Source organism: Symphalangus syndactylus, chromosome 5 (genome assembly GCF_028878055.3).
Source record: "Symphalangus syndactylus isolate Jambi chromosome 5, NHGRI_mSymSyn1-v2.1_pri, whole genome shotgun sequence".
NCBI lineage: Eukaryota > Metazoa > Chordata > Mammalia > Primates > Hylobatidae > Symphalangus > Symphalangus syndactylus.
The window spans coordinates 43,522,472-43,546,994 of NC_072427.2; the positions used below are offsets into that span (position 1 = coordinate 43,522,472).

Here is a 24,523-nt window from a genome sequence, read left to right on the forward strand (position 1 = left end):
AATGGCCATTTAGATATCCTCTTTTGTGAAGTGCCTGCTTCTCTTTAAATTTGCATCTAAACAGATGATGGGATTTGGTGATAAATGACGAATATAAACTAGTCCTTTAAAGCTGTAGCACCACCTCATGTGGAATAAACGTGAGTCTTACTACCTGGCACGCAGTCCTTGGCACACCCAAGAAAAGGATGAAGACTGAAGATGCCAGGACACATATAATGCCTGAGAATCGCTGAACAGCTTACCCTAGAGCTCATCTCATGAAATTTCACAGATGAAGCCTGGTGCTGAGACATATCTTGCCCACAAACACTTCCAGAGGTGGCAGGAGAGCTAGATCTGAGCTTTCCTCACTTTGAGGTCAAATATTCTTTATAGTGCTCTTCGCGGTAGAGAACTATGAGCCCTTTTTGTTAGAACATATAAGATCTACATGAAAAATACGCAAATCAATGTCTCTCTTGCACTGAACTTTTGAAATGACTATTTTCTACAGGACTGAGCTGGAAGGTCTCTTGGCACCCGTGAGTGTGGTCTTTACTAGCCGCTGCCTCAGCTGAGTCAGCACCTACACAGCAGGTGGTCTTTTCCTCACTGAGGGCGAGGCTCTGCGATACAATCGAGTGTGAAAGGCCTCAGATCCATAAAACCAGATGGGTTTGCAGTGCTGCAGACTTGCTAATATGTAAATATTTAGTAAATCACACAGCTGGGATATAAAACTATGATCTAATCAAGGTAAATTACAAAGCTGCCAATCTATCATTGATCCCATGGCACTTCTGAGTACAGCTGGCAGAATAAAAGAATTTTAAACTAAGTGCTTTTTATGGCAGAGGAGAAGCCCAGAAGAGAAAGCACAAAGGTAAACAAAGCTAAGGTGAAGGAGAGAAACAATCTGAGGAGAATGGTCATTCCATTTTACGCTTAAGCTTTTGGCACAGGGTTGAAGGATGCTGTTGCTCAGAAAAGCGCCAGATGTAGTTAAGACCTCATCTGGCCCTGGCTCTGCTGCTGATTAGTTGTGTGGTCTAAACTGCTGCCTTTTCCCTCTGGGCCTCCGTTTCTCATGGGTTTTAGGAGAGGCTGAGTTCCTAGCTCTGACCATTGCAGATTCTAGGCTGTGATTTCTAGACCTCTCCTCTTGTCTTCCCATTTGTCATATGGACTCTTGAATCCACTTCTATCTGAGTCGTATATAAGTTTGGAGGAGTAAATCATTTATCATATCCAATTAGAAAAGACATGTTTATGCAAAACCCATTTAGTGAAAAACCTTTCATAGGCTCATACAATTTAAAAAAACGCAGAAATCAGAAGAGCTAAATTCCAAAAACTTAACCTGGTCCATCCCATGTGTTTTCTGCTAAGGACTCACTGTGAAATCTCAAAGCACATCAAGGATCTTCTTGAGAGAGATCAGGTTTCTGCAAAGAGGAAGCCATACCATCAAAAGGATGAAACAAGGCCACCAGAGGTCAGAAAGCCCAGTGAACACCCATGGCTGTGCATGGCTGAACGCACGGCAACATTCTCAATCATCATCACTACAGGGTCAGATCTCCAAGCAAACAACACCCTCCAAATGGAACTCTTCCTGCAGTCAAAGTGTGCACCACAATACCAGAACCACCAGTGTGAAATACGAAAGCAGATTTCTGTTTCAATAACCACAGTCCTTTGAAAACACAGATTACTTTCACAGTATTCTTGCCATCTGGATCTTAAATGATACTCAGTAACAGAATCTTATGAAGGCATATCAAGTGATATCAAATATAGTAGCATTCTACATAATGGTTGCTATTCTTTACCAGAATTCATGTGGATTGTGTATCCAGACAGTATTGTCCACAGAGCAACTTCAGAAGATAAAGACCAGGTAAGACACAAATCTTTTATCTGTTCCAAAGTATTTACAAAGGGTTCTGTGTAATTGTAATCAGCTATACAGAAATATATTTTGAACGCTGCATTGGCCAAACAGAAACACACTTGCATTAGAATACAGCCCAGTGGCAGCTCACGTGAAACTTCTGAAAATCCCACACACCTCAATTATGGACAAGGAAACTGAGACCCATGGAGAAGTTTTCCACACGTGCTCTCTCTTTCCTTGCTTCCCATCCATTCTCCAACTTTCCTGAAACCGCCTTCAACAAGGAGAATAGTGACCTCCTTATTCCTAAAGCTAATGGATGCTTAAGTCTCCCATTTGACATGACTTTCTGGGCAGCAACTGTGTCTATGGTTCTAGAGACATCCCTCTCTCCTGGTTTCCCTGCCCTCTCCACAGCTCCATGTTCTTCTTTCTTTCAAAGATTTCCATTGCCAGTTTCCTCCTTAACCAGCCAGGTTCTTCAGGATTATAACTGATAAGCTGTCTCTCACTCTACCACTCCCTGTTGGCAAAATTATCTACTTCCAATCATTATCATTTTACCAATAATTTTCAAATCTGTATCATGCAGCCCAGCCTTCTCTACTGAGTTCCAGAGCCAAAGATTTAGCTGCCTAATGATGCTCTCACTGCATACTCTGCAAGCACTTCAAATGGAATATATTTAGTGCCAAACCCAGCATTCCTGAACTTCACCTCCCCTGCTCCTACCAATGGTCCTGTGTTCCCATCAGTGATTCATACAACTCTTCACTCAGCTATAAGACCAAACACTTGGAACCGTTCATGTTACCATCTCCACCAACTTCTAACCAGTCACCAAGAACGATTGGGTTTTTGCTTCTTCAATCCATCACTTCGTCTCCACTGTAGGACACTACCATCTCTTACCTGGATTAATGCAACAGCTTCCTTGCCTACCACTTTGTTTCCATCCAATCTATTCTACACACGGGAGGAAGGGCAACCTATACAAAAAGCAATATGAACTGTATCCACAGCTGAAAAACATGTTCACATATTCTTCAGTTAAAGTATAACTCATTTATTTTAGCTTATGAGGCCCTTTAGGATCTGACCCTGGCCTAACTTTTCAGCCTTATCCTCTTATTTCTCACTTCCTCTTTGCCTATGACTTTCACCATCTTCAGTTCCTTCCATCAGCCTTCTCTCATCTTTAAGGCATCATACATGCAGTGCTCACTTGTGCAACTGCCTTCCAGTGCCTGCCAAAATTAAATGGGGCTACTTCTAGGCTGTTTTTCAGACACCAACTAGACAGCATGTCTTCCTGGGTGTTATTGGTATGAGATGACGCAACCTGTAAAGTAGTCTTTTCTCTACTAAATATGCATTTCATCATCTACACAACAGCTGGCAAGATTTCGGGAAAGTGTAGAAATTTCTGAAATTTAAATCTCTCATATTACCCTATGATTTTCTAAGAATTTTATCATACTTTTCCTCCTCCTAGAATGCTAAAGGACTCCTAAACAATCCACAAAGCCCTCGCTAGGTGTCAATTCTGCTCTGAAAATTTCCCCTACCCTCCTACTGGGATCAAATTTTGCGTTCTTATTATTGCAGGTACTGTATATACTGTACTATAACTTTGTGTTCCTATTGTGCTCTTTAAAATTTTTATTTTCAAAGTAATAAATGTATACAGTTTTTACAAATCAAAGAGGATTTTGCTTGTAGTGATGACAGAATAACTTACTGAAAATCAGCCTTCCCACAAAGAAACTCTGGAAAACATATATAAAACATTTATTTGAAGACACTGGAGAAATAGCAAGGCACCAAGGTAAACAGGGCCAAGATCTTGAAAAGAAGGAGTGAGTCCAATGTTCAGGATTGCTTTTTCTCTAAAGGCATTTCCTAATATGTAACCTGTTACCAAGAAGCTGAGAAGCTGAGGAAAGTTTCTTGAAATCTCATGGGGCTAGAAGAGAAAAGCATAGTTCTGAGCCCAAAAAACAGAATAGCCCGGGTAAACAGCAACCCTTTCAGATGGGACACTCAAGGGCTACACCCTCAAAGGTAAACTGGAAACAGACCACACAATTTCCAATCAGCTCAGTTCCTGCATTTTTATTGTGATCTGTCCTTATCTTAACCACCTGCCAGAAGCAAAGAGTAATCCTATGTAGGGAAAAAAACATAATTCAGGGCCTCAAACTATCTCTACAATTTAAAATAGCAATGTTCAGTCTTAAAGAAAAAAAAAAAGAAAACACCAGGAGACAAAACCAATGGCTGATATCATAAAAATGGCCATACTGCCCAAGGTAATTTACAGATTCAATGCCATCCCCATCAAACTACCAATGACTTTCTTCACAGAATTGGAAAAAACTACTTTAAAGTCCATATGGAACCAAAAAAGAGCCCGCATCGCCAAGTCAATCCTAAGCCAAAAGAACAAAGCTGGAGGCATCACGCTACCTGACTTCAAACTATACTACAAGGCTACAGTGACCAAAACAGCATGGTACTGGTACCACAACAGAGACATAGATCAACGGAACAGAACAGAGTCCTCAGAAATGATGCCACATATCTACAACTATCTGATCTTTGACAAACCTGACAAAAACAAGCAATGGGAAAAGGATTCCCTATTTAATAAATGGTGCTGGGAAAACTGGCTAGCCATATGTAGAAAGCTGAAACTGGATCCCTTCCTTATACCTTATACAAAAATTAATTCAAGATGGATTAAAGACTTACATGTTAGACCTAAAACCATAAAAACCCTAGAAGAAAACCTAGGCAATACCATTCAGGACATAGGCATGGGCAAGGACTTCATGTCTAAAACACCAAAAGCAATGGCAACGAAAGCCAAAATTGACAAATGGGATCTAATTAAACTAAAGAGCTGCTGCACAGCAAAAGAAACTACCATCACAGTGAACAGGCAACCTACAAAATGGGAGAAAATTTTTGCAACCTACTCATCTGACAAAGGGCTAATATCCAGAATCTACAATGAACTCAAACAAATTTACAAGAAAAAACCAAACAACCCCATCAAAAAGTGGGCAAAGGACATGAAAGGACACTTCGCAAAAGAAGACATTTATGCAGCCAAAAAACACATGAAAAAATGCACATCATCACTGGCCATCAGAGAAATGCAAATCAAAACCACAGTGAGATACCATCTCACACCAGTTAGAATGGCCGTCATTAAAAAGTCAGGAAACAACAGGTGCTGGAGAGGATGTGGAGAAATAGGAACACTTTTACACTGTTGGTGGGACTGTAAACTAGTTCAACCATTGTGGAAGTCAGTGTGGCGATTCCTCAGGGATCTAGAACTAGAAATACCATTTGACCCAGCCATCCCATTACTGGGTATATACCCAAAGGACTATAAATCTTGCTGCTATAAAGACACATGCACACGTATGTTTATTGCGGCACTATTCACAATAGCAAAGACTTGGAACCAACCCAGATGTCCAACAACGATAGACTGGATTAAGAAAATGTGGCACATATACACCATGGAATACTATGCAGCCATAAAAAATGATGAGTTCATGTCCTTTGTAGGGACATGGATTAAACTGGAAACCATCATTCTCAGTAAACTATCGCAAGGACAAAAAACCAAACACCGCATGTTCTCACTCCTAGGTGGGAATTGAGCAATGAGAACACATGGACACAGGAAGGGGAACATCACACTCCGGGGACTGTTGTGGGGTGGGGGGAAGGGGGAGGGACAGCACTAGGAGATATACCTAATGCTAAATGACGAGTTAATGGGTGCAGCACACCAACATGGCACATGGATACATATGTAACAAACCTGCACATAGTGCACATGTACCCTAAAACTTAAAGTATAATAATAATAAAAAATAATAATAATAAAATAAAAAAAAAACCAATGGCTGAAAAACCAAGAGGTGGAAAAAAAAAATCCCTGACAATAAAAACAGGCTACAGGCTATCCAGATATTAGGATACTGGACTTCAACTTTAAATAACTGTGATAAATATGTTGAAGAAATTAGATGACAACATATGGAATTCCAGCAGAGACACAAACTCTAAGTAAATAATCAAATGGATATTCTAAAACTGAAAAATATGATATTTACAATTAAAATCTTAATTGAAGGAGTTGAAAGCAGAATAGACACTGCTAAAGAGAGGAAAAGTGAACTGGAAGATAGATCAAAAGCAGATATTGAGAACAGAGCATGAAAAGAAAAATTATGAAGAAGAAAAGGGTAGAGAAGATGTAGAAAACACAGTGAAATGATCTAGCATAAGAGAAAGGAAATGGGACAGAAGCAATACTTGAAGAAACAAAGGTTGATTTTTTGAAAACTGGCCTAGGACAACAAATCCCATTTTCAAGGAGTACTTGCAACCCAAAGGAGGATAAATATGCAGGGAAACTCCTCCAGGCACACTGCTGGAAAACCAAAGACTAAAAAAACTCAAAAAGCAAGGAAAGGGGAAAAATAAAACCGCATTACCTTCATAGCTAACTTCACAACAGAAATAAAAGAAGCCAGCGACAATGGAATAACATCTCCAAAGTGCTGGAAGAAAACAACTGCCAACCTAAAATTGTATAAGTGATATTATCCACCCAAAATAAAAGCTAAACAAAAGCATCTTTAGACAAACCAAAATGGAACTTGTCACCAGTAGATTAACACTAAGGAAAATGAAGGGAGTTCTTCAGGCAGAAGAGAAATGATCCCTAATGAAAGTCCCTGGAGATGCAGAAGGAACCAAGGATAATGGAAAGGGCAACTATGGGAGGAAATCCAAATGAATAAGCACTATCTGGAACAATACTGAGACTGTATTGCAGAGATGAAAATATACCCAGAATTAAAACATAAGGCTGGGTGCAGTGGCTCACGCCTGTAATCCCAGCACTTTGGGAGGCCGAGGAGGGTGGATCACGAGGTCAAAAGATCAAGACCATCCTGGCCAACACGATGAAACCCCGTCTGTACTAAAAATACAAAAATTAGCTGGGTGTGGTGGCATGCGCCTGTAGTCCCAGCCACTCGGGAGGCTGAGGCAGGAGGCTGAGGCAGCAGAATCTCTTGAACCCAGGAGGCAGAGGTTGCAGTGAGCCAAGATCGCGCCACTGCACTCCAGCCTGGTTACAGCGTGAGACTCCATCTCAAAAACAAACAAACAAAAAAAACAAAAAAAAGCAACAACAAAAAAGAAAACAATAAAATAATTGAAAGAAAGGTAAATGAAGTTAACATGTCTCAAGATTCTTGCACTATGCAGAAGAGGAAACAGAGTAACTTAGATTTAAAGAAATCAAAAAAGAATAGTAAATGAATGTACAACTAACAAGCTAATCAAGAGGAAGGAAACAGAATTTAGAAAATGCATATGAATCTGAAAGGAGGCAAGCAAATGGGAAAAAAAGGAACTTACCACAGGCAGGCACAGAGAAAACAAATAGTAAGACGACAGACTCGAACTCCAACATATCAGTAATTACACTATCTATAAATAGACAAAATACTCCAATTGAAAGAAAAACATTGTTACACCACCAAATACTCTCTGCCCTCCCCAAAGAACAACGACAAGCTCGGAGGATACCCAACCCATTAAATATAAGTATGAAGAAAAATTGAAAGTAAAAGAATGAAAAAAGAGATGTCATACACACTTTAACCAAAACACAGACTTCTATGAAGAAAACCATAAAACTGTACTGACAGAAAAGAAGACCTAAATAAATGGATATTCACAGATTAGAAGACTCAATGATATAAAGATGTTAATTCTGCCCAAATTGATTCAATGTTATCCCAATAGTGGTTTAAAAATACTGGCTTAAGAAAACAGTATTTTTTATTATTATTTTGTACAAATTGACAAGCTGATTCTAGAATTTATGTGGAAATGGAAAAGGCCAAGAACAGTCAACACGAACCTGAGGAAAACCAACAAAGTTGGAGGATGTGCATTACCAAACATTAAGATATAGTATAAAATTGCAGTATAGTAATTAGGGAAGCATAGTACTAATATAAGAACAGGCAATTGAATCGATGGAAAAGAACAAATACCACAAACTGATCCAAACATATATGTTCACTTATGTTACAACAGAGTGACACTAAAGATCACTGGGAAAAAGTAGCCTTTTCAATCAGTGGTGCTGGGTCAAATGGATATCTATGTGGAAAAACAATTAAATGAACCCTACTGCACATAAATAAAACTCATTCCAGATAGATCAAAGTTCCAAACATGAAAATCAAACAGTGAAGCTCTAGGATACGACAGAGAAGAACATCTGCATGATCTTAGGCAAAAGTTTTAAAATAGGACACAAAAAGTACTAACCATAAAGAAAAAAGTATAAATTGGAATATATTAAAATAAAACCTTTTGTTCATCAAAAGGCACTTTAAGAGACTAAAAATGCAAATCACAATACACAAGAAATACATATAAGTAACAAAGAACTCCTATAAATGAGGAAAAGACAATAACCCAATTTTCAAATAATGGGCAAAAGACACAAACATACTTCACAAAATGGCCAATAAACCTATGAAAAGGTCCTCGATGGCACTGTTCATCAGGAAAATGAAAATTAAAATCATAATGTGATACTATTGCACACAAACCAAAAGGGCTAAAATTAAAAGACTGACAATACAAAGTGGTGACAAGGATACAGAACAACTGGAGCTTCCATACACTGCTGAAAGAAATGTACTGAACACATGGGGAGCCTCTGACCTAGGAAATCCACTCCTAGGTACCCAGCTAGAAAATGCTTACTATGTTCACTAAACAACCTGGACTGGACTTGTTCCTGGCAGTGTCTTTTGGAAACAACCCAAATGCCCAACAACAGCATAAAGAACAGCTATATTCATGTAAATATAATACCACAGAGATAATGGAAATGCAAGAACCACTGTATGTACCACAGATGAGTCTCACAAACATAGTGCTGAGAAAAAGCAGCTAGGCACGAGGGGCACATATTGTATTATTCCATTTACTTACAGCTCAAAAACAGGCAAAATTAATCTATGCTGTTAAAAACCATGAGCGTTTACCTCTGGGGAAGGACAGTGGGGATACAGTGATTGGGAGGGGGCACAAGGGAGCATCCAGGAGGCTGAAGATGTTTTTGATTCCTGGATCCTGGTAGTGGCTTCTTGGGTGTTTTCAATTTGTGAGACCTTATGAAGGTATCCATGTAGGATTTATGTTGTCTTCTGTGCATATATTATACTTTGATAATAATGCATATTTCAAAAAGAAGTCAAGCGTGTTACTGTATAACAAAAGCAATGATCCATAACCCACTCCTCCCCTCTTCACCCCCACTCCTAGAGCCACTCAATTCCTTAAGCTTTCCTTCCATATTTATTTTTAAGAAATGTGCTCATACTGAAACCTCTTGGTTTTAAAATTTGAGATATGTATAGATTTCCTACCACAATAACATTTCCTCATTGTATAACTTTTCTGCTTTTCTTAGAGTTGATGATTGTGCAATCTGTTCCTTACAGAGACTCCTGTTTAAGGAGTCTCCTACCTTCAGGGGCACCTGGCATCACCAATACTCAGTATCGCCTCACCCCCCCAAGGTTCTGCAGCACAAATCAGCTTGTTTCCTTGCTGGTTCCCATACCCCTCAGGTTTCTGTTCACTCGCCTCTATCTGTTACCATGCATCTGTCTCCTTCCATTTTCACACATTCCATTGACGTCTTATTTGTTATCATCTCTTATTCTCTTTAACCTTTTTTATGCCTTTAATTTAGCGGGATTCCAGGATTCACAGAAAGACCTGGAAGTCTACAATTACTATTTCTTTATAGTCTAATCGGGGCAATCCATAAATGGTTTGGGGGAATCATATTTTATTAGTCTTTGTGTGCGAAGTATCAAGCCCGGTAACAAGCACATGGTGCTTGAAAAATATATGGTGAACTGCTGGGAGAAAAATGTCACATGTATTGTCAAAGGAATGAACTCCTGCTCCTCCCCCACTATGCCCAGGGGCCTGAAGCTGGCCACAGCGGCATGAAGGGCGTAGGTCTCACCTGTGTAATGTTCGTTGCCTTGAGCAGCACAGGTCAGCAGCTGCGCCATGGAGGAGCCCACTGCCTTGGATGTGCTTCCCAGGTCCTGAGCACATTTTTCCAGCTACAAGAATATTCAAGGAGGAAAAGAACGTAGAAGAAAAGGAACATCTGCTGAGGTCTTAGCATAATTTAGAAAAGACATGCAGATCAAACCTTGAGCCCTAGCTCTTTCCCACCAATGGCACTAAGCTGCAGCAGGGTGGTACAGGAGAAGGAGCACAAGCTTTAGAACAAACAAATCTGGGTGCAAATCCCTGCCCCATGCCCTCTCCCCTCCCAATTACTAGCATGAGATTGAATAAATTACTGAACCTCTCCAAGCCTCAGTTTCCTGAGGAGATCATAATACCTAGGCTCAGAAGGTTTTCAGAGAATTTATGTAGGCTCTCAACAAATGGTAGCTATTAGTATTATGCCTTTAGAAGCTAATTTAGAAAGTCTGCAACAAATCCTTAGTGAGAATTAATTATGGCTGGGCAGGAAGTGGGCAGACATCCAGCTGCACCACCTTCCTGGCATGTGGGACCATTAACATTGTTCAATTTGATCATTATACTTTGAGGAGTTCCAACTGAAAGGAAATGCAATAGAAATAGAGGGTTGGAGTGGTAAATGAGATTATGAAAATGGGCACAGTGCTTGCTTCCCATGAACAGCATGTTATTTTGCTTTGTAAACTAAATAAAAAATTCAGGGAATGAAGTCAGTAAAGGCCTAGGGTATGGATAATTATTTGATTACTAGATGAGGTTTTGGAAGAGAATTTCTAGGTATACTGCGAGAGTACAAAAAGGCATCAGAGAACAAATGCATTTTAAACCTTGCAACATGTTTTCCAAGAGAGGCAATGCTTTCCAATAAAAATAGAGCCTGGTCCATTATAGCAAACAATATGTTATGACACAATACAGACTTTATTAGAGCAATTTCTTTAAAAATTCTTGATGTTTTCCTGCATTCTAACTGACTAGTCTATGCTCTATGTAAAGATGGAATTACATGTCATGCCAGCCTCTCTTGCACTCCCTGGGGTATAGAACTTTGCAAAGAGACTTCCGGACCACTTCGCAAAGCTGTGGGCCCAAGAGGCAATCCCAACTCTGTCATTAACCGGGTGACCTCAGTTAAGTGACTTAACCTCTCTGAGCCTGAGTTTCTTCTTTTTTACTATTAGGGAAACTTGATTTAACACATATTTTCTGAGTGCTTTCTATGTACCAGGCATTGCTCTACGCCTGAAGTCCCCTTTACATTCTAAAAGTCTTCAGTTCGTTCAAAGAGCCAGAAGCTCTCAAAAGCACAGGTTTTAGAGTCCTGCAAATCTGAATTCAAACTGTGGTTCGGCTCCTAACTGGCAGATAACATTGGACAGAACGGTGACAAACTCTGTGCCTCTGTGTTTCTCACCTGTAAACGGGGTCAATAAAACTTGCTCATGAAAGTTACTATCACGATAAACTAGACTGGGTGTGTACAGTGCTTCACAGGTGCTTAATACATGATGGTATTTTACTAGCAATGTTCAGTCATGTGAGAAAGTACATACAAATGAGGAGGACTGGTAAAGTTTTAGCCAACAAAACTCTGACATAAGCATCAGGAGGTGTGGTAATATGACCACAGTAGATCTCTAGTGCCATTATTCCATTTGCAGTATGGCTTTCCGGTATGGACGCACTTTGCCGTTGTCCATCCTAGTGCTTTGCATTAAGTAAATTTTTTTTAAAATGACTGTTGATAATCTTTTCTATGTGTATCATGATAGCCTCATTGCTACCCACTTCGTAAATAAAATACTTGAGACACAGAGGAGATATGGGACGCGTGCACAGCTAGTTGATGATAGAGCTGAGTGTAGAATCCAGCACTTATAACTCCAAACCTAGTTCCTCCAGCTGCCCTGGGCATTCTTTTCAGAAAAAGATCACAGGATTAGAAACTTCTCAACATGCCGCAACATTTAGCAAACACCCTAACAACAAATAATTTAATAACGTCATAACAAAAGATACACCCGCACCCCAGCTGGCTCTAACAGCTCACCGTTTCCCCTGGAAGTGGCTTCAGCTGGCTCTCCACAGCCGCCATCTTGGCATCCTGCAGTTCATTCTTAAGCGTCTGCACCGTATTCAGAGCTGAATCGATTTCCATCGGACCACAGGCTTCATGGGCCTGCCAACAGAATTGGAAATATGTATACCCAGTCTGCTTGGGAAAAGTGTCCCCAACACTTTTGCAACTTATAAAATGCGCCTTTCTGGATTCTCCAAATCCAGCAGGAGGAGTAAGGAAAGCAAGTATTTTTTCTGAGAGAACAAAATCATCCTCAGTTAGAACCTTACTCTTAACTTCCTTAAACCATCAATTATGTATGTCTCACAACTGGATATAGTAAGTGTTCCAGAAGTGACCCTTATCTGAAATGCACTTGCCTCTTAGACTCAGTGGATCATTATATTCGCTGTGGCTGAGTTCTAGAGGTAGGGCACCTAGCACAGCCATGTGTGTACACAGAGGCATGGGAAAGATGCAGTGAATGAACAAATGAACACACCCAGGACTCTGGGGGCAAGTCTATGTCAACTTTATTGCTTCTCTTTACAAATTTCTAGATTATAAATCATTACTTTTCTGTATTGAAGATTATAAAATATTTTTCCCTTAGTAATTTATGAAAACTACTTTATCTCTTGGTCATGTATAACACTGATCTCCAAATGCTTTGATTCCATCCCTTAATATACACATGCACATATAATTATATAAACGTGTAATTATTGATCAGTATACTAAATACTGGTACATTTTCATTTCTTTCCATTTTTAGATAATAGTAATAACAGCAGAAATAAATACTAATTGATTTCTATGTGCCACTATTACTCAAGAAGGAAACTGAGGCACAGAGAGGTTAACTAACTTGTCTAGGTCACCAAATTAGTCAATGACAGTCTGATTCCAGAGCCTGCACTCTTTTTTCTATTTTGTTTTGGAGGCAGAGTCTCACTCTGTTGCCCAGGTTGGAGTGCAGTGGCATGGTCTTGGCACACTGCAACCTTTGTCTCCTGGGTTCAAGTGATTCTCATGCCTCAGCCTCCTGAGTAGCTGGAACTACAGGCGTGCACCACCACACCTGGCTAATTTTTGTATTTTTAGCAGAGATGGGGTTTCACCATGTTGGTCAAGCTGGTCTTGAACTCCTGGACTCAAGCAATCCACCCACCTTGGCCTCCCAAACTGCTGGGATTAGAGCCTGCACTCTTAATCCTTATGCTACATATTAAAAAATATTGCTGGGTGCAGTGGCTCACGCCTGTAATCCTAACACTTTGGGAGGCTTAGGTGGGAGGATCACTTAGCTCAGGAGTTCAAGACCAACCTGGGCAAGATGATAAAATCTCATCTCTAAAAAAAAACACAAACAAAAAAAATTAATCGGACGTGGTGGCACATGGTCCAGCTACTCCAGTGGCTGAGGTGGGAGACTGCTTAAGTTCAGCAGATTGAGGTTACAGTGAGCCATGATTGCACCACTGCACTCCAGTCTGGGCAACAGGGCAAGACCCTGTCTCACACACACACAAAAATATATATATATATATATATACACACACACACAAGTTTTCAGTGTCTTCCTGTACCCAATGGACAGTCTTGCTTAAGTCCCACTTTAGGGATCACTCCTCTCGAGCAGTGTGGTTCAATGTTGGTGTGTGTCTCAGACTCAGCAAAGAAGCTTGTGAAAATGCAGATGTTCAGGCTCTACGACCAGAAATTCTAATCTGGTTTCTCAGAGGCAAGGCCCAGGGATGTGCATTCTAATAAGCATCCCCAGATGATTCCAGTGTAGACAGTACCACGAGCTCTCTTTGAGAAACACAGGTCAAAATAACTTTTTTATTGGCTATAGTCTAAAGCTCTGGATATTTTTATTTGGCAGTGTAGCGTGCTCCTCATATTAAGAATTCAAGTCAGCTTCTACTTTCTTGTCTTACCAATTTATGAGGCTGCTTGTTTCTATAAAGGGATTGCTACGATGAAGAAAAATGAATTCATGCTAGAACTTCATGCTAATACCACATTAAACAGAGTGGTAAATGAGGTCCTTTGGTAATTAATATGCTCCAGAGACAGAAATTAATTTAGTCCTCAACTCTGTTCTCTTGAAGACCTTGTTAAGGTGAATGCTCCCATGCAATATGTGAAAACATTCCAGGGTAAAAAAGATAACAAAGATGACACTTCAAACTAGATTTTCTGCCTATATAATTTGTTTTTAAGTTCACAAGATGATACCTGGAATATATGATCACTTATTCTGGACTACAATTTAGCTGGCACTGAGACATTGATGACTACCATTCTCCCCTAAGACTTGTGAAAAACGGACCACTGCTTGTTCCAGGATATGGGAGGAGGAGGAGGAGGAAGTATGCAACTCAAAATAGTTCAACAAAAGGCATCTGAAACCGAAAAGTGAATACTAAGTCTGGGAGATAGTGGCTTAATGCAACAAAAGCCAACCCACAGGGGCATCTTTAATAGTCATGAAAGTAGAATGGACAACTTTGCCAAGAAACAGGTTCAGCAGTGTTCAGGCCCTGGGTGGTACCCATGCCACCCCAGCTCCCTTCCTGACAAGCTAACCCCTGTGACACGCTCCACTTGCCTTCTGCGAGGCGGTACGCAGTTCTGCCAAGCTGGTGGCCAGGTTCTTGGCACACTGGCTCAGCTGCATGGCTGCGGCCTGGTCACTCACAGTGGGCACGGCGGCTTTGGCAGAGGACACCATCTTGCTTCCAGGCTATAGAGAGATGAAAAGAAAGTAAGATGGCTCCTGGGCAGCAAGAGGTAGAGAGGAGGGACCTAAGCAGCGATGTCTCTACAGCAGTAAGAACTTATTTTGTACTAAAAAAAGGAATATTAAACAACTCGTCCCCTACTCCCAAACTGCCACCTCAAGCCAGATACTCTAGGGCAGTACCTTCTAGGAATGCCTAAAAAAAGAAAAAAAGGAGGTGTCATGGAGGGTAGAGGAGGCAAAATTAGAATAGTGGCTTGAAATTCTCGTTTAAAACCGATTTCAAAGAGAGTTCCTTATTAAATAGGTTTCACTATATTTCTCAGAATAGCTCTTTATTCGGAGTCTCACATACACTCAAAAGACTGCTTAGAAAAATGAAGATAGATAAATAAAACAGCTAACATGACCTCACATCTCACAAAGCAAAATAATTTTGCCAGTGAATGGGTATCTATGTGCATGTACATATTTTTCAAAAATAAGATCACACTGTTCACTCTATTTCACAATCTCCTTGTCTCACATATCCTACCTTTTCAAGAGCTACATAATATTGCAGCATATGCATCTACTGCCATTTCTCAATTCTCTATTGTTGGGCATGTTTCCATTTTTTCCAATTTAATAAACAATGGTATGATAAACAGCTCTGCAGCTAAATCTGTACACATTTATAATTTTCTTTGTATAAATTTTTAAAAGTTGAATTTCTGGATCAAAGAGTATACATACTTTCAAGACTTTTAATATATATGTTATAAAGCTACACTTAGAAAAGTTGCAACAAGTGCCAGATCATAAATATTAAGGACAAAAGTTAATATTTTTAATATTTAAAGAAGGAATATTTATAAAAGCTACCAAGAGTATATAAAAAGCATAAACAGATAATTTTGCATGATAAAAAATACCTGAAACTTATAAAAAATGTTTAACATTGTGAATATCGGAGAAATGCAAAACCAAACAAAAATAGTTTTACAGAGCAAACTGGCAAAAACATACATGTTTTCTTAAAAGTTTAATCTCCAATCTCATAAAAGATATATTTAAAAGCATGCTCTATATACTGCTAAGTTGTAAGTTTAGATTTGTTCAATCTCCTGGAAGAGCAATTTTATAACATGAAGTTTAAAATGTACAAACTTTTTGATCTGTCAATTCAATTTCTATTTATTTTCAACCTTCCCTTTTTCTCGTAAAGATCTGAGTATCTATAATAGCAAAGTTAAAAGAACAAAAGAAAAAGGGAAAACAAGGGCAGGGACAGAGTGGAACCAGGAACACGTCTACACGGCTGCATCTTAATGCCCTACAATCTTGCCAGGGTGGAGACAGTACCCACAAATGGCTCCAGGCTCTCTCCCCTCCCAAATGAAGAGAGAAATGCCTTGCCCAAGTCATAATTTGCAAAGTCCTAAAGATAAAAATAAGCTGTCTACAATCCTCTCTCTAGGAATTGAAGAAAAGCCTTGAGCACATAAAGATTTTTATCATGTTATTCATGATGGCAAAAAATTAAAAACTGTACGTCCAATAATGAGAGAAAAGTTAAATGAAGAGTATAGTCATATAACAGATGATTATTCAAAATCATAAACACTCATAATATGTTAGATGAAAAACACAAAGGGCCTATATACAATGAATACCAATTTAAAAGAATATACACACACATACACACATACACACATACCTGTGTTGTGTATGTATGTAGTTAAAATATGAGGAGATATATCAAACCTTTCATGTTTTATTTCTGCATGTTACAGTTATACAACTTGAAAAATGAACCAAATAGATGTATCACTGGGTCCTACAACTATCAGTTGAACTAGAAAGGGATGAGGAATTGACCCACCTCATCATATCAACTGCTGATGAAATACAAGTCGAGAAAAAGTGCTGATAAAGTAGAGAGATTTGAATATAAGAAGCACGTAAAGGGGAATTTTTCCACAACTTAATATTTTTGTTTATTTTATTTTCCTTAAAATGAATCTACCCTTCACCCCACAGAGACCGACAATACTAACTGTACAATTGCCACAAAGAATGATCATATCTTTGGAGAAGATGCACTACACACTTATTTCCCCGGTCCATGAACAATGGCATTAGGATCTCTGGAAACAAAAACCTAAAGCAATGCCTAGTCCTGGGCTGTTCATCACAACTTGCAAATTTTACATGTTTTCTTCTTTTTGAAGAGAAATAAATATGATAATTCTGAGGAAAATGGATCATATGCCATCTCCCCAGTGCAATTTCCCGGCATATCAGCATTTTGCTTTGCCAAGCTGAACCCAGCTCTTCTGAAACTGTAAAGTTAAAGAAGAGGCCTTCAAGCCCTGCCTACCACAAAGACTTAGCTGAGGCTGTGGAATTCATTAACTCCTCTCCTTAAAGGGCAGCCTCTGCCCAGACAAGGGCTCTGAGTGAGCCCAAGGTGACCACGGCCGTGTTACCTGGAGGAAGTTCTGGCTGGAGATGATGAGAGCCAGCTGGGCACTCAGGTCTTCAGCTTGAGCTTGGCTCCCCCTCACTCCCTGGACCAACTGAGGGATGTGATCAGCCACTGCCTGCAGAAGGCAAGGAAATAAAAACAGCAGGGGTAGAATGGTGGGATCATCCAAAGAAGCTAGAACATGACCCAAGTGCGCTTTTTGGATGTGCCATCCACTCCCAGGGGACGCCAGCCCCAGGCCTTGGAATGACACTGCACATTAAGCTAGCTGGGTCCTTAACGACACTGAATCCCATTTTCTGGGCATTTTCTCTACACACACTCTACCCTGTGGTCCTGGAGGTCTCAATACATTCCTTTGAAGATGACTGTCTATGTCTATGATAAGGCCTAAAAGGATTTCCTTAGTTGCAACTCACACCATCTGGCTCACTGGCATTGCAAACCTAGAATCAAAGGATCTACACGATTCACAGGTGATAAACTGAAGTGTATGGCCCCATGTTCAGAAGGTGACGGAAATACTTGGATACCAGTGCATGTAAGTGCTTTGGCTTCTTACTTTGCAGCCACACATTCTGCGCATCAGCCTTTGTGTTGCCACAAAGGCTTTCTCTAAGAAGGGGACTTCTCATTCTCAAACTAGGAAAGCCCAAAGCCAGGGGAAAGGAGAGAGGCACAGCATTCTGTGAGGCAGGAATGCTGTACAGTAATGGGCTCCTACGGTGCCTTGGGAGATGAGCCTTTTACTTTCCCTGTGTTCTGTCCACATTTCCTTTCTGTGCTCACACCTCCTTCTCTGGTTAATGAGGCTCTCAGAGGCCCACAGCACTGTGGTCAGTGCATACTGGCCTGGTGCCCAGCGCATACTGGCCTGGTGACATATTTTTCTAGGACTGCTCCAGCACAGGTTACAAAAATATTTCAATGGAATTTTTCCCAGGCCTCCTTTAGGGCTGCTAGTTCTAGTCATTTGCTCCACTCTCCCCTCTCCATCTCAAACCTTTCATTTCCTGGTAGTGACACTTGAGACCTAGTATCTTCAGTCTCTCTGCAGAAGAGGGGCGAGAGGTCTCACTCATCCTGTGGCATGTCCCTGCATGTGAGCAGCACATGCTCCCTGAGAAGAAAGTTTTCACCCCTGCTAACAGCTGAGCTGAGGACCCAACAGGAAGCAAACTCCTCCACAGCAGAGGCCTCACTCTCAGCAAGACCCCTTCTCTATCCACACAGGACTGAAGGACACCAGCCCAGGACCCTTCTATGTCGCTGAGGCTTTTCTTCCTGGAGTGCATTCAGTCCACAACAGCAGCAGGGCTGGCCTCAGAGAACCCAGATTCAGGAATAGAGGGCTCTATCAGAAGTAAAGCCATTTCTGAAGTGGGAGCAGTGGCACCCCTCACAAATGTGAATCATTTGGCAGAGATCTGAAGAAGGAGAGAGGGTGCAGTTGGCTCTCATAACCCCAGCACAGACAGGTATGCCTCCCAGCCAGCCACCACGGCTAGCTGCAAATACTTCCAGGACATGCCGGCCAGACGTGCCACCCACATGTGGGCAGTGGCTTTGCAATTGGACTTTGTGTCTGCCACCATTAAGAGGGGCCGAGGAGGAGTCAACTCCCTGGGCTCTTGGAGATACCAACAAGGGTGTTTACTGTACCTTTGTAGTAAACTGGCCTCAACTTAGCATCAAGGCCCAGGTGTCAGAAGAACAGACAAAAGGGCAACAACAAAAAGCACCAAAGCACAAAGTCACAGAGCTTAGACGGGATGAAATAAATCCTTGAGGTGCAATTATTAGAAAGCAGGAAATGAACCCTGCTGAATTTGAAGTCCTGCCTCTCAAAGAAAGGCACTCTGGAAACTCAACACTTCCTTCCCATTTCAGAGCCCTAAAATGGCCTCATCATTGATCCTCTTTGGCTCAGTCTCTTGAGAAGAAAATCGGGGACAAAAGTAAGACAATGCTGGAAGAAAATCATACTTTCCTTCCAAACACAGGCCATCCACTTAATGGACAAAAAGCAGACATGTATACACACCTGGAACATGGGAACTGGGGCAAATTGGATTAGGAGCTTGGATAATCTGTCTTTACTGAATTACCAGGGGACTTGGTGTTCTAATGTTATCAGGGTCATCTGCAGCCGACCTGGCTCTCTGTGCACTGGAACCTCACCTTGCAACTCTGGACCAGCTGCTGCTGGGCCGCAGGGTTCTTGTTGGAAACAGCTGCATTCTGGGAGGCGGCGATGGTCTGTGTAGCTGCCGCTGCGGCCTGCTTGGCTGCAACCTGCAGAGGAGTGATAGATGAGTCAGGGTCTGCATATGCAACACACATGCATGTTCTACAGGTCACTTCCACCAGAGTCAGGATAGGTCTGTTGCTCTAAAAGAACTCGGAAGAGCAGGCTTTGCGTTTTAAAACCAGTGATAACTCTAATCTTACAACACACTATCTTCCTTGTGTTGACATCCTCTGAGACAAGTGACAAAGACAGGCATGCTTGAAAGCTCAAGCTTTAAGTTCATTTGTCTTTCTCAAAAACAAAAGGGATGATTCCAAGATCATAATGACACTGACAAGCTGCACCAAGTTTAAATGTTTTTGGAAAAAAAAATCTCCCACAAGCAGCATAGATGGTTCTGTGTCAAGCACAAATGCTGGTGCCCATGACTCTCCTCTCTCAGCACTCAGAAGCCTTAGTTCCAAAATGCAGAGACTTTCCAACCAGGGCACTTAATTGTGTTTACCCTCTTCTCTTTGTCCAAGAACAACAATGTTACTTTTCTTCCAGAATATAGCAGACTGCATGTGGAGGGACTTCTCAGTACACAGGCAAAGGTTTCAGCTTCCAAACTCTCAAATTTCAGTGTAAGGGTCTCCTGTGTGCATTTGTCAGATAAACTTTTTTTTTTTTTAAATATAGTTTGTGCCTATTATTATTTCAACTTTCTTTTTCAGAATAATTATTTCAAAAAATAACAAGTATATTTCACTCCCTTCTATACCTCTCCACCCAAGCCTAATCTCCACCTCCAGTCTTTGAAGTCCATATTTCCTAGGGGAAGCCCTGACAAAGTCACTGACTCCAACAAAATATAAATATTTTCAGCAAAAGGTCCTTCTTGAATGTGTATATCCTTTAATGATAGAAAAAAAAATCCAGTTCCTCCTGAAAAGAGTCTAAATTCTATTCCTGAATGCTAGAAAGGATTCGAGCTTACAGAAGCAGTTTTTTCCAATTGAGTCAATGCTTTTATAGTACTCAAACCTTCAATGATGTGAACCTTGACTTGGCTTTCTTTATATGGGCAACACCTTGTTAATTCAACTATCTTTTCAAATAACTCTTTGCAATTTAAGATGGGCATCCCAGAAAGCCAGCCTCTTTCCTGACCTCCAGTCGGTTGACAATTTTTTTCTTAATAGCATTCTGGGCAGCTGCGTTGGTTGCTACCCGGAGGCCTTCTGCAGCTTCTCTCAGCCTTTGCTGCTGGTCCTCATTATCCGGGTTGGCTGCAGCCCCCTGCAAAGGCAAAAATAAAGATTTCAAGTGGTCCAGCGGGGGACATCACTGAATTCATGCCTTCAGTATTATTTTTTTCTTAGTAATAGAAAGCATTTGAAAGGATAGTCAAATGCCACAAGCAGTATCTTTATGATGAAGATGTTTCCTCATGCAACAAAACATACCTACCAGGGGATGTTTCAAAATTGCATGGCTAATCAGTTAGAAATCCAAAGTAATAATTAAACACTTGAGAACATTGCCTTGGTTGTCCATACAAATTAACCTGTGGTCAGAAATCCATGGTTTAAAAGATGGGAAGATTAAATCTCCCCTCTCCCCATCTCTCCCAGGGAGAATCTTCTTTTCATTGGCATGACACAATAATGACACATCTTCATATCACTCCTGAAATACCCTGTGGCACAGGTAAATGTGATCAACTCAGGCAGGGACAGAGGGAAGAGGGGGAAGGATGGAGGGAGGGCTCAGGAATGCCATTCAAAAAGACTCCAAGGAAATTTTGTTAAAGAAAGACCATGCCCAGAAATTACATTCCCAGAAAGACAGAGTTGGAAGGTCTAGTATAAAGTCGAGATGGTACCCAAATGTACTGAATTAATGAGAGAAATGTAATACCATCAACCTGACAGAAAAAGAGGGAGGCAATGTGCCAGTCATGCTTTCTTTGTCCAGCCCCACAGCCCCTTTTACTTTGTTGCTTTTAGTTGAACATGTCTTAGAAATCTAAGTGGATTTTATTTAGATGGGTGGGATTCTGAAGCAGGGGAAGGCTAATGGTAATGTAGAGAAAGGATATAATTTTAACTCTATAATAATTCAACATGCTCACAGCACATCCAGCCTTCCTCTCCCACAACAATAACAGCAGCAGTCAAGATTTCCCTCACCAGGGCCTGAATGCTTTGTAACATGTGCTTGATGTCTATAGATCAATGAATTTCTTCCTATGAATGCTTTCAGGCAATAATATTTGCTCTTGAGGCAGGGAGAACAGCACACCGATTTATCGAAAATCAACTTTCTAAACGTCTAGATTTCCAAGTGGTCAATTTGCTAAACTTACCAATTTATAAGAACCTATTTCTTTGAGCTATTTATAAAAGTTATAGCAATGCATACAGGATGGAATAGTTTTAACAGCTGTGGCACAATTCTTTTGGCAACCCTCTTGAATAGAATCTCCTATTCTTTCAAACTTTAACCACTCTCATAATCTTGATTTTGTGTTTCTAGCAATGAAAAATTTTTATTTCTGCATTTCACATGTAAAAGGATTGTTTGGACTACTTTTGGATTCTTTTGCAAGTTTATGAAAGTCATTTTGTTTTTTTCTGTTCATCAGGTATTTTCTAAGCTGCTCCTTTATATATGTCTCAAGTGCACATCAGCCTTAATGTTATGTATTTTGAGCAGCCGGAAACCAGCATTTCTGCACTTCACACTGATGTGGATGCTTTGGGTCCTTGCTCAGCAATGTCTTTTTATGATGAATATGTATCAGATATGGGGTACTAATTTTGGCCTGAAATCTTAGTTACTAATCATGAAATATATTTTTTCTGCACATTACATATAATCCTTGGAAGTCTAACCATTGCATGTTCTTTAGCTTTCAACAAAATTCAGCAAATTAAAATATTGCTACAAAGACAAAACGAAAACTTTTAACTAAAAGTTAAAAGAATTTACAGAAACACTTAACGTTGTCCCATTTAATATAAATAACCAAAATCACATGAATACTTAGAAGAAACGACTTTTCGGTAACTTGGTAAATGCAGTGAACTGGCCTGGTAAACAGTCACATCAAGAAACAAAACGTGGCTGGGCGCAGTGGCTCACACCTGTAATCTCAGCACTTTGGGAGGCCGAGGCGGGCAGATCACAAGGTCAGGAGATCGAGACCATCCTGGCTAACACGGTGAAACCCCATCTCTACTAAAAATACAAAAAATTAGCCGGGCGTCGTGGCGGGCACCTGTAGTCCCAGCTACTCGGGAGGCTGAGGCAGGAGAATGGCATGAACCCAGCAGGCAGAGCTTGCAGTGAGCCAAGACTGTGCCACTGCACTCCAGCCTGGGTGACAGAGTGAGACTCTGACTCAAAAAAAACAACAACAACAAAAAAAAACCGTGCACATCGGCCTGGCTCAATGCTGCTTATGTGGCATTAGCATTTATCTTTTCGAGTTTTAATTTTTTTCATTTGTAAAATAAGGAATGGACCAGATTTACCCTATAGTTCTTTCCAACCTACCAAGTAAGTTTTTATGAACATAAGATTGCCTTAAATATCTATGTATAGACTGAGAGAGGTGGGGTAAACTAGTAAAACCTTTTAAAATATTCAAGTACTACATAAAACCCAATACATACACACACACACACACACACACAGCATATATATATATACGTATATATATGTACATATATACGTATATATATATATATACACACACACACATACACACACACACACACATACATACATACATACAGCTTAAAGAAGGGGGTTAATAGCAGAGCTTATTGGCTGAAACAGGGATTAGGAGACAAGGGAAGGAAGCTCAGACACTGTCCCTCCCTGGGTCTCTCCTTCACTCCTACCCACCAGGTGTCTCTAAGAACTCTCAGTCCCTCAAGTAACATGATGGCCAGTTCAGTCAGGAGAGGTCCTCTACATGGCTCACTATATGTCACAATACATTTTTTTTTTGAGACGGAGTCTTACAGTGTCTCCCGGGCTGGAATGCAATGGCACGGTCTTGGCTCACTGCAACCTCTGGCTCCCAGGTTCAAGCAATTCTCCTGCCTCAGCCTCCCTAGTAGCTGGGATTACAGGCATGTGCCACCAAGCTTGGCTAATTTTTGTATATTTTTAGTAGAGACAGAGTTTTGCCATGTTGGTCAGGCTGGTCTTGAACTCCTGACTTCAGGTAATCCGCCCACCTCAGCCTCCCAAAGTGCTGGGATTACAGGTGTGTGCCACCATGCCCAGCCCACAATACATTTTAAGTGAAGTAATGCACATATTAGGTTGAGATACCAATTCCCTGAAGCCAGGGAGATGAGGTAAGATGTGGAGACACCTAATGAATCTTTTTTTTTTTTTTTTTTTTTTTTTTTTTGAGAAGCAGGTTTGCTCTTGTCACGCAGGATGGAGTGCAGTGGCATGATCTTGGCTCACGGCAACCTCCGCCTCCTGGGTTCAAACGATTTTCTCCTGCCTCAGCCTCCCGAGTAGGTGGAATTACAGGCAAACACCACCGTGCCCAGTTAATTTTTTGTGTTTTTATTAGAGACAGGGTTTCACCATGTTGGCCAGGTTGGTCTCGAACTCCTGACCTCAGGTGATCCACCTGTCTTGGCCTCCCAAAAGTGCTGGGATTACAGGTGTGAGCCACCGTGCCTGGCCTTAATGAATCTTATATGCATAGAAATACATTTAAAATATTATTTTGAGGGCAGGAATTTGAAGGTGATTTTTATTTTCTTTTTTCACATTTATCTGCATTTTCTATTAATTCTGTAAGAAATGTGTGCTAGGTACACAATAAAAAACCCAGAAAAATATACCCTTATTCATTTAAAACAGTTCTCACCTACAGGTACACATCGGAATATCCTGAAGAACTTAAACACGCACACGCGCGCGTGCACACACACACACACGCACACACAGAGTCCTAC

The 24,523-nt window shown here is 40.7% G+C and overlaps 1 protein-coding gene across 3 annotated transcripts in view; it reads right to left on the bottom strand.

Moving 5' to 3' along the window:
- The window catches only part of TLN2 (talin 2), a 463,814-nt gene that overhangs the window by 110,105 nt on the left and 329,186 nt on the right, over positions 1 to 24,523 (bottom strand). For all 3 annotated transcript variants that reach the window (XM_055278272.2, XM_055278269.2, XM_063638847.1), the window contains 6 exons: positions 20,700 to 20,828; positions 19,478 to 19,591; positions 17,298 to 17,411; positions 14,695 to 14,829; positions 12,069 to 12,197; positions 9,984 to 10,086 (listed from right to left, as the gene is read on the bottom strand). In XM_055278272.2, the coding sequence (XP_055134247.1) occupies positions 9,984 to 10,086; positions 12,069 to 12,197; positions 14,695 to 14,829; positions 17,298 to 17,411; positions 19,478 to 19,591; positions 20,700 to 20,828 (724 nt within the window). The remainder of the gene's footprint in view (positions 1 to 9,983; positions 10,087 to 12,068; positions 12,198 to 14,694; positions 14,830 to 17,297; positions 17,412 to 19,477; positions 19,592 to 20,699; positions 20,829 to 24,523) is intronic.